General features: G+C 32.5%; 1 protein-coding gene across 1 annotated transcript; it reads left to right on the plus strand.

Annotated features, from left to right (window-relative positions):
* The first annotated feature begins 1,699 nt into the window (after positions 1-1,699).
* LOC139849999 (uncharacterized) lies at positions 1,700-9,040 on the plus strand. Its single transcript, XM_071839604.1, has 6 exons — positions 1,700-2,100; positions 5,891-6,622; positions 6,721-7,760; positions 7,853-8,214; positions 8,256-8,698; positions 8,791-9,040. Exons 1-6 carry the CDS (start codon positions 1,700-1,702, stop codon positions 9,038-9,040), a joined length of 3,228 nt encoding a protein of 1,075 aa, XP_071695705.1.
* The last annotated feature ends 3,072 nt before the right edge of the window (positions 9,041-12,112 follow it).

Genomic DNA, 12,112 nt, shown 5'->3' on the forward strand with positions numbered 1-12,112 from the left:
AACTTTGATTTAAAAGTTGTTCTTCTGGGAAAATGATTTTTCATATGAACATGAAACTATATCCAAAAATCTTGGTTAAACTCAAAGTGAAAGTATGTTTTTCAAAATGGTCATCAAGATGTCGTTCTTTCGACGGAAATGACTACCTCTTTAGTAATTGACATGTAACTTAAATTTCTGACAATAAACCTATACTTTTTCTGTTTGGATTCTTAAATTAGATTTCAATATGAAACCATAGCAATTTGATTCACTCAAAACGGATTTAAAATGAAGAAGTTATGGGTAAAACAAGATTGGATATTTTTGATCTTTTTAGCTACGGGAAATGTTTAACAAATCTATACAAATTATATCCTAACTAACTTATATTGTATTATACATGTATTCTAATATATTATGTAATCTTGGGATACCATAGACATGTATGCAAATGTTTTGACATATCATATCGACCCATGTATATATATTATTTGGAACAACCATAGACACTCTATATGCAGTAATGTTAGAGTTAGCTATACAGGGTTGAGGTTGATTCCAAAAATATATATACTTTGAGTTGTGATCTAGCCTGAGACGTGTATACACTAGGTCGTGGATTTATTCAAGATAATATATATCGATTTATTTCTGTACATCTAACTGTGGACAACTAGTTGTAGGTTACTAACGAGGACAGTTGATTTAATACACTCAAATCTTTAAAACATAATAAAAAATGGTTGTAATTATATTTTGATCATACTTTGATATATATGTACATATTTGTATAGGTTCATGAATCGATCCGTGGCCAAGTCTTATTTCCAAGGAAGGAAATATCTGTGAATGTGAGTTATAGTCCCACTTTTTAATTTCTAATATTTTTGGGATGAGAATACATGCAGGTTTTATAAATGCTTTAAAAAATAGACACAAGTACGTGAAACTACATTCTATGGTTGAATTATCGAAATCGAATATGCCCCTTTTTATTAAGTCCGTTAATCTAAGAATTATGGAACAGACACCCTAATTGACGCGAATCCTAAAGATAGATCTATTGGGCCTAACAAACCCCATCCAAAGTACCGGATGCTTTAGTACTTCGAAATTTATATCATATCCGAAGGGTGACCCGGAATGATGGGGATATTCTTATATATGCATCTTGTTAATGTCGGTTACCAGGTGTTCACCATATGAATGATTTTTATCTCTATGTATGGGATGTGTATTGAAATATGAAATCTTGTGGTCTATTGTTACGATTTGATATATATAGGTTAAACCTATAACTCACCAACATTTTTGTTGACGTTTAAAGCATGTTTATTCTCAGGTGAATACTAAGAGCTTCCGCTGTTGCATACTAAAATAAGGACAAGATTTGGAGTCCATGTTTGTATGATATTGTGTAAAAACTGCATTCAAGAAACATATGTCGATGTAATATATTTCTATTGTAAACCATTATGTAATGATCGTGTGTAAACAGTATATTTTAGATTATCATTATTTGATAATCTACATAATGCTTTTGAAACCTTTATTGATAAAATAAAGGTTATGGTTGTTTTAAAAATGAATGCAGTCTTTGAAAAACGTCTCATATAGAGGTCAAAACCTCGCAACGAAATTAATTAATATGGAACGTTTATAATCAATATGAACGAGACATTTCATCTGTTACTTCAAGTTTACTAATGAACAGGGCATGAACAAAGTTATTGAAAGCAGCCCTTGGATGGTTAATGGAAAACCATTGCTTGTACAAAAATGGGATCCTGCACTTACTATTGAAAAGGTTGATCCAGTCAAGGTTCCAATTTGGGTTAAATTTAAAGAAATAACTCTTGAAGCTTGGAATGTTAAGGGCTTAAGTGATATTGCCAGTAGGGTAGGTAAACCTATTTCAATGGACACTTTGACTGCAAATATGTGTCACAAAGGTAGTGGAAGAGCAGGTTTTGCAAGAATTATGGTGGAAGTTGAGAATAAAAAAGGCTTGATTGAGCAGGTTGAGATTCAATACAAGGATAAAGAGCAAAAGCTAAAAGGCATTAAAAAGTGGTGGTGGACTAAGAATGGAGGCCTGCAGTTTGTGAACACTACACTGTGTGTATATATATATATATATATATATATATATATATATATATATATATATATATATATATATATATATATATATATATATATATTGTAATGACCCGGACTTTTTCGATCAATTTATACTTATAAGATTAATATTTACATAAATTAAACCTTACCAACATGATAAGCAATCCAAATTGTTGAGACTTATGTTTTTGAAATGAGTTTTACACAACGTTTGACCGTCTAGTTTGACCGATGATATCACGAACTATATAACATATGATAATTATACGTTTGTGTATATATATGTATATATACATATTTAACATGATCTAAGGATGTTTTAATATCTCATTTTGTATTAATAACAATAAGTTATAAGTATATTTTGAAACTACTAACTTAAGTTTTCAAAACGATAACCATACGTAACGTTATTTGACATAAATACTTATAACATATAATGTTTATACATATATCGTATATGTAATGTATTTAATCACTTTTAAAGACTTAAATACATAAAACAATATAAGTATATTCACAAAAGATAGCTATATTTGAATTCTCATTCCATTTTTCACAAGATTTTCTATACGTATATCTAGAGTATATGTACTCGTATCATACCTAGCTTCTATACGTATTTACTATTGGTATATACACATCAAATCACCACCAACCAGCCCTTGTTCATGCCTTATGTATAAGGTAACTCTCTTGTTCATGCCTTATGTATAAGGTAACTACTTTTGATGTTTAGTATGACTAATTACATAAAAATACAACATGAAATTTTGTCCATGTTTTTCCATTAATCATGTTTTTATGGCCTTAAATACATCTTCCATTTTCAAATTTTATTACCTCATTTCTTTAACCAAAAACACACTCTTAAGAAACTCCATAACCATTCAGCTAGTATCCATGAAGATCTAGCCATAAAAACATCACTTAAACACCATAAGAAAAACCTTACAAAAACACTTCAAGAATCCTTTCAAGAACACAAGTTTACTTCCAATCTTTCATCCAACTCCATCACTCTTTTGGTTCTAGATTTTTACTTCTCTTTTACAGCAATCTTGTCCAAGTAACTTGAGGTAGTAACTTTGTTCATAACCTTATTCAATTCATATATATATAGCTATCTTATTTTGTGGTATAAAATTTTAACAACAAGAACATAGTTTGAATGTTTTCAAACTTGTTTGCAAACTAAATAGATCCTTCTCACTTAACTTTTAAAATACTTCAAGACCTGTAATATATCATAAATATATGCTAATTTAACAAGGTATAACTTGGTTTTTCAAAGAACACCTTAAAAACTGAATTTACGACGTCGGAGTGCAACCGGGGGCTGTTTTGGGTTGGATAATTAAAAACCATCTTAAACTTTGAATTGGAGGTTTATTTTCTGGAAAAATGATTTTTACTATGAATATGATAACACATAAAAATTTCATGATTTAACTCAAAGTATAAGTATTTTTAGAAAAATAATCATTTAAGGTTGTTTACATGATGGAAAATGATTAACTTCATAAGTTTCACTAAAGTTTGACCTATGACCTGTGATTTCGAATACAAACTAAGGTATTTACAGTTCATAGTCTTAAAGAGGGACTCGATCCAAGGAAGTGGCAAGTTGAATCAACGAAAACGGAGTTGTAACGAAGAAACTATGACCAAAACGAGATCGGATATCTAAGACTAGTTTAGCTACGAAAATAATTGGAGAAAATTAAATAAATCACATCTTTTTAAAATAACATGATATTTTATATATATGTACTCATAATTTAATTTTATATGGTTCAGGATCACCCGTAAACAATACGAGAAGATTAATCATAAGATCCCATGATTGTACGCAACACGTCATTTGACAACACCGGTACTTTATGTACGCAACACGTCATTTGACAACACCGGTACCGTGGGTCAAGATTAATCTCGACCAATACATATACGATGGGGGTTTTTATTTATTTCATTGGGGGTTTATTAAACACCTAAAAATGAACCATTAAAATTGAATTACTAACATCGGACTGCTAACTACGGACTAAGGAATTATTAAAAGTATTAAAAGTATTATAAGTATATATATGTGACGTTTGTTTAAAAAGAAAAGGTATTGATATATTATATATGGATAGGTTCGTGATATCAATCGGAGACCAAGTCAAAATTACATATCTTCAAGACGAAAGTGAGTATATAGTCCCACTTTTAAACTCTAAGTATTTCGGGATGAGAATACAATATTTTATGTTTTACGTTATGGATACAAGTAACTGAAAAATATATTCTACGTTGAGTTGTACCACTGGCATACTTCCCTGTAGCTTGGTAACTGTTATTTACAGCGGTATTGTAAACGCGAATCCTGTTGATAGATCTATCGGGCCTGACAACCCCAACCGGACTGGACGACCAGTATTCAACGATTGCACAGTACTTCGTTTTGTGACTACACTTGGTACGGTGTAGTAAGATTTCATAATAAAGGGAATATGCGACGTGATTAAATGTTAAGTATGGTTACCAAGTGCTCAACTACTTAGAATATTTTTATTAAAACGTTTATATATGAAATCTTGTGGTCTATATATATATATATATATTGCTGCCGGCATTAAACCTATATCTCACCAACTTTATGTTGACGTTTTAAGCATGTCTATTCTCAGGTGATAATTAGAAGCTTCCGCTGCAACATGTTGAATTTAAACAAGATCTTGAGTATGCATATTTGTGTCAAAAATAAAACTGCATATCGGAGGATTTGTAATGTAAAATATGCTAGAAATCGTATTGTTATCATCACATGTAAAGTTTGTAAGTCTAAGATTATCGCTAAACGATAATCATCTTTATATTGTCTAAAGCTTGTATTATCATAAGAGTTATGGTTTGTAATGTAAAATAAATGCAGTTGTTCTTTTAAAAATGTCGCATATAGAGGTCAATACCTCGCAATGAAACCATACGTTATCTAACTTGTTCTTATGGTTAAGGACGGGTTATGACATATATATATATATATATATATATATATATATATATACACACAAAAGAATGCAATCTTAGGCCTAGAACTGTGGAAGAGATTAATGCTGTCACAAAAAAGGTTACTCCAACTGATAAAGATGGTTTTCAAGAGGTCAGAAAGAAGAACATCTATAAAATATATCAAACTGCTATGTATAAGCCTAAAGTGAATACTAACAGATTTGATATTCTTAATCAAAAGGCCTCTACGGTCAATTTTCAACAGTTAATTTCTTTCTTAAGAATAAAAGGCAACCTAATCTGCATGAATCTAAGGAATGGACAAATGAAATGTTTTTATATTTCAAAAAGAAGTAGGAGCAAATACAGATTATAGAGCCTGATGATTATAGTGAAGATGTGATCATTAATGGAACTGAAAATGTATTGGAAAATGAATTAAGGGGGATGGAAGATGACATTTTATTCCAAACTCAATGATGAATAAAGAATTCAAAATTGCAACTTGAAATATTAAAGGTATGAGTACTTTGGATAAACAATCTGAAGTAAAGAATTTAATAAAGGATGAAGTCTTAAGTATGTGTATAGTTTTAGAAACACACTTGAAAAAGAATAATATTAGTCAGGCTTGTACTAATGCTTTCAATAACTGGAAGTGGCATTCCAACATTAGTTATAGCCCTAATAGCTGTAGAATAGTGGTAGGATGGGATGAAAATAAAGTGCATGTTATGATCCTCAACTGCACAAAAAAAGTTATTTTCTGCTTGGTGGAAATTATTAGCACAGGAGACAAAATTTATTGCTCTTTTGTGTGTGCTTGCAATAAAGGAAAGGATAGAGTTGTTATATGGAAAGATCTTCAAATGCAGAAGTCTATCACTCATAAGAAGCCATGGTTTATTATGGAAGACTTTAATGTCACTAGATACTTGAATGAACATTCATCTGGAAGCTCTATGATGACTGAAGATATGAAGGAATTTAATGCCTGTATTAATGACATTGAAGTTGAAGATATTAACAGCTTTGGTTTCCATTTTACTTGGACTAAATCTTTGAAAAATCCAAGATGTGGTACACTGAAAAAACTTGATAGGATTATGATTAATGATGAGGTTATGAATTCCATTCCTCAAGCTCATGGTGTGTTTCTCCCTTATATCATTTCTGATCATAGCCCTGCCATTCTGTGTATTCCAAATTTCATGGTTTGCAAACCTAAATCTTTTAGATTTATGAACTTTATTGCTGACAAAGAGGCTTTTCTTCCTATGGTTGAAAAGGGTCGGAGTACTCAACATGTTGGTTGTGCTATGTTCTGCTTGCTTATGAAGCTTAAAGGGCTGAAAAAGGATCTTAAAAAGTTAACCTGGGTGGATGGTGACATTTTTAAAAAGGTTAAAGAGCTTAAGGAAAAGCTGAAAGTGATGCAGTCTAAGATTGATGATGACCCTCATAATGTCATTTTTAGAGGTCAAGCTACTCAAATCCTCAATGATTATGAAACTGCAAAGCATGATGAATTCTTAATCCTGCAGCAAAAAACAAAATTAAATGGCTAAGTGAAGGTGATAAGAATACTAAGTACTTTCATAAAGTACTTAAGTGCAGGAAGCAGAAGGCTAGAGTAGAAAGTATCTGCAATGAAAATGGTGTTAGATTCTATGGTGATGAGGTCGCAGATCAATTTGTTAGACATTTTCAAAATTTTCTGGGGAGAACTGATTCTGTTAAACCTATTGATGAGTTGGGAGATATTTTTTCTATCACTGTTGAAACCAGTGAAGCTGATGCTATGATTATTGAGGTGTCTAATGCAGAGATTAAAAATGCAATTTTTGATATTGATGGAGATAAAGCAGCAGATCCTGATGGTTACTCATCTCAGTTTTTTAAAAAAGCATGGAATATAGTGGGTGATGATGTGTGCAAGGCAATTAAAGAGTTTTTTCATACTGGTGAGCTTATAGGAGGAATTAATTCTACCTTAATTTCTTTAATCCCAAAGCTTGACACTCCTAACAAAGTATCTGACTTCAGGTCCATTGCTTGCTGCAATGTTTTGTATAAATGTATTAGTAAGATACTTGTCAATAGAATGAAGCAAGGGTTGAAAAAATTGGTGAACATTAACCAAAGTGCCTTCATGCCTGGTAGAGCCATTAAAGATAACATCTTGGTTACACAGAAACTATTAAAGGGGTATAATAGAATTCATGGATTCAAGAGGTGTGCTCTCAAGATTGACCTGCAAAAAGCTTATGACACTGTGAGCTGGGTTTTTTTGAAAGCAATTCTTGTTAAATTTGGTTTTCATTCAAAGATGATTGGATGGATAATGAAGTGTGTATCCACCACTAAATTTTTCATTTGGATAAATGATGAAATCAAAGGCTATTTTAAAGGAGGCAGGGGCTTAAGGCAGGCTGATCCCATATCCCCTTACCTGTTCACACTTGTTATGGAAGTTCTCAACTTGATTTTGGCACACAGAATTAAAGATAATGTTCCCTTCAAGTATCATGTGGGATGCAAGGAAATGAAACTTACTCATGTATGTTTTGCAGATGATTTGTTTGTGTTTTGTCATGCTGATATATGCTCAGTTAAAATAATCAAGCAGGCTTTAAATGAGTTCAGTGATGTTTCTGGTCTGCTGCCCAATATTAACAAAAGTACCATTTTTTTGGAAGTGTCAATAAGGGTTTGCAACAAGAAATTAATCAACTGCTGCCTTTTCAAGTGGGGAAACTTCCTGTTAAATATCTTGGAGTGCCCCTTTTAGCTAAGAGAGTTGGTGTGATTGATTGTAAGGAAATCATTGAGAAGATTAAAAACAGAATTGATAACTGGAGGACTAAACATCTTTCATATGCTGGTATGCTTCAGTTGATTGCTTCTGTTCTCTCTTCTATGCATATCTACTGGGCATCTGTATACAAGATACCAAATACAGTTATAATTGAAATTGAAAAGATTATAAAAGGTTTCTTATGGAACCATGGTGACAGCATTAGAGGAAAGGCAAAGGTGTCTTGGAAAGTTGTCTGTACTCTAAAGAATCAAGGGGGCTTGGGTCTGAAGCCTATGCAAGAGTGGAATAATGTTCTTCTTATTAAACAATTGTGGAAATTAATTGAAAAAAGGAATCTTTATGGTATAATTGGGTGAATCTTGTAAAGTTAAAAGGGAAATCCATTTGGGAAATTGAGGATAAACAAAGTGACAGTTGGGGCTGGAAGCAACTATTGTTACTAAGGGATAAAGTCAGGAATCATGTAGCTGAAGACATTGATGGCAGTGTCAAATGGATTACAAACAAAGGTAATAAAGTACCTTACAAAACCAGTCAAGCATGGGTTGATCTTACAGCAAGTACCATAACTGTTCCTTGGCATCATGTGGTATGGTTTCCTCAAGCAAATCCTAAACATGCATTCATCATGTGGCTTGCTGTTAAAGAAAGATTAACAACACATGACAAGTTAATGAAATGGTATCCTAGTAAATCATTCAAATGTGCTCTGTGTGATAAAGAAGAGGATTATATAAGCCATTTATTCTTTGGATGTGAATTTTCAAAAAAAAAGTATGGAGTGAATTGAAGAAACTTCCGATCTTTAGAGGCTTACCAGGTAATCTCCAGGGCATTGTCAATATGCTAGCTGGTTTCCCCTTTAGGTATCAAATTTGGGATGTTATCAATCGTCTTACTGTCGCTGCTGCTATGTATCACATATGGCAAGAAAGAAACTGTCGTATTTTCAAAGGAAATCAAAGATCTGAAGTGGATTTGACTCAATGCATTGTTGATGGTATTCGCCTAAAATTAACAACCCTAAAAGTGAGAGGGACTGCTGCAATTGCATTAGCTGCGAAGAATTGGAAGATGGAGTTGATAGATGACAGATTGAAGATCCAGGATGAGTGATTTTGCTTTTGATTTTCTAGGGCTGTGTTTGTTTTGTCCTAGGTTTTAGATCTTCTTATCGTTTCTTGTATTTGGGGTTATGGATATTCCCTGACCCATGTATATACTTTGGTATCAATAAAATTTTATTTCGAAAAAAAAAAAATTGAAGTTACGGGTCAGTAGGAGTAGGATGGATCGATTGTTTACGCTTCGTTAATCGTGAAAATTCGACCAAGAGTAGAAATTGTGAAGGTGGTAAAAATTCTATAGCCAAAGTCTCAAGTGATGAGATTCCAACTATATATGTGATGACAAATTCCGATAAATTCCGATAAAGGATTGATTGGAATCTGATCATCGGAGCTCTACTAAATTCAGGTAATTGAGATGATTTTAGCGGAGTATAAGAGTATAAGTTTAGAGTGAGTAAAATAGGAGCTTATTTATAAGAAGGAAGTTATTTAAACATGTTGACATTGCACATACACAATTCGTACGCGTAATTAATTTTCCGAATAAAGTGGGTTTACGTGGTAAACATGCTCTCATGTACGTGTGCGTATTGCAAAATAATAAGGGGCTTATATGACATGTTTCATGTTTCATGTTTCAGTATTGCATGCCGAATGTCAATGCTAAAGAACTTACATGTAACACTACCTAAATATTCCAAGTGCCCTTACTTTGCTAAAAAATCGGATTGCGTTTATGTTGGCTTTTAATGACATATGTTACTGAGTAATATTTAACATGGCAAAATCTTCCATCATGGTTCCATTTCATGTAACTCTTCCTTCACCGCTTCAAGGATGGAGGAAGACGGCCGGAAGAGATCATTTTTTTTTATAACGGCAATTTTGGCATCGAATTCTCTCATTTGCCACCCACAAACCCGTTAGGAAGAAACTCCTCGCATCCTTCGCGCAAAGCGTACCCGGAATATTTTAGGTTAACTGCTTGGCTCGCACAAAGTATAGGATATCAGAGGCACAACCTTGGAGAAAACTCCCCCCCTCAGGATTTGAACATGTACCTATTTTTTTTAAGGATGCAGACCCACAACTAACTGAGACTTTTTACCACTCAATCAATAGTTCGGTGGTGGAAGAGATCATAATATATTAAATAATAGATGCGCTCCTGGTGCAGTGGTGCATCATTAGAAATAAAAAAAAAGTTTTAAAATAAAAGATAAAAGTAAATAAATTATGTGATTCATCATGTATTCATAACAAATTAACAAAATGTTTGGATATATAGATTACGATCGATCATACAATTGAAGTATCATATCTTTGTGAAAAAATTCTAGACGTAATTGGTATTATATATATCTACGATTATATATATATATATTTTCATTAAGGTTCGATACTAAATAAGCCCAAGCTCCCCACATTAAAGTAATCAAGTAGCTAGCTTGGCCAGAAATACAAAACAAGCCAAGCAATAAACATTAAACATACATTAATTATTAGGCTTACGTTATCCCCAGACCCCCACCTTTCAAAAACATGTACACGCACACTCATGTATATATGTCAGTCTGTGTGCTGTGAGATCATATGATGATGATAACGTGAGGCCACAAACAACATGCGATCACCTTCTTTATACTCCAGTAGTGTTTTATATATATATATATATATATATATATATATATATATATATATATATATATATATATATATATACATATATATATATATATATATATATATATATATGTATGTATCTTAATCTCTGTCTTTAATTTGTTGTGCATCTATAAATACCCCCCCACCCAGGCCAATGGCCAATTCCAATCCACTTTGAAATTCACAAACAGTACTCTATCAGTACTCTAGTGATGATACTCGTATTATCGTATAGATATATAGCTATATAGGTGACCGATCTTTGTTGGAGAAGCAGGGTACGTGCAATGATATACAAATCAAAATTTTAATTCGCTCTAATTGGTTTGCACGTACTCTCCCTCTCCAACGTAGATTTGCTCACCTTTAATTCTTTGTTCGTTGCTCATGCTACCACTTATCGTTCAGTTTGCAAACGTTTCTATAACAAGATAGTAGCTGATATATATAACTTCTAGTATTTGGTTGTATCCAATGTATTAAACCGGTTGAACTGGAAATCAGAGGGAAGCCGGCCGGTTCATTTTAAGCCACTTTTATAATGATTTTTGAATCACACTGACTGGTTTTCCGGTTCAATCTGGTTAAACAGTACAGGGAAAATTAAACCTAACGGTAGTCTTTCAGAATCATGAATATTCCATGTATCTTTTTCATAAGACAACATGTCTTGACTTCAAAGGACAAAGTAACATGTTTAGTATATGGAGTAGTTATTAACATGAAGCTTATATATATGATTTGTTAGGCAGATAGATAACGTATGTACATTAAGTTAATATCTTCCTTTTTCATGCAATACTACGTACTTGCTAGTTGTTTATACAAACTGGTGTTAACAAAAAAAAAAAAAAAAAAAAAAAAAAAAAAAAAAAAAAAAGCATGGTCACTATTTTGAAACTATACAAGTTAAGCTACTCAATTAAGTATCTATCTTGTTTTGTTACGAGTATATATTATTTTAACTAAAATGTGGTTAGAGGTTGAAAGGATCATTTCTGTATATTAAGGGTAGTAAGTTAAAGGTATGTTACTTTTTTTTTTTTTTTTCCTTACACGAGAATAACAATAATATAAATGACGAATTTTGACCGGATACGAAATCACGGGTGCTCGATCAGAGCAACGCGATTGACAAAGTTGAACTGTCTCTGGTACCTTTTTCCGGCTCCGAAGATCAACAAGGTATACACCGAATGAGAATCAGAAATCTAGGCTAGAACAACTTGAAAAAACAAAAACTAACGAGCTAAGCTAACCAAACAAAACAACCATCAACTGGATGGTGGGTATACATTTAATATTACTAGCAATACAACAACATAAAATGCTAAATACTGAAGTCCTAATACAGATGCACATGCATCGAAACCATTCCTGACAGAACAACGAAACCTACGAGAGAACACCATGGCAGCTGAATCACCAGAAAACAAGGAACAAAACATGCATA

Source organism: Rutidosis leptorrhynchoides, chromosome 1, assembly GCF_046630445.1.
Source record: "Rutidosis leptorrhynchoides isolate AG116_Rl617_1_P2 chromosome 1, CSIRO_AGI_Rlap_v1, whole genome shotgun sequence".
NCBI lineage: Eukaryota > Viridiplantae > Streptophyta > Magnoliopsida > Asterales > Asteraceae > Rutidosis > Rutidosis leptorrhynchoides.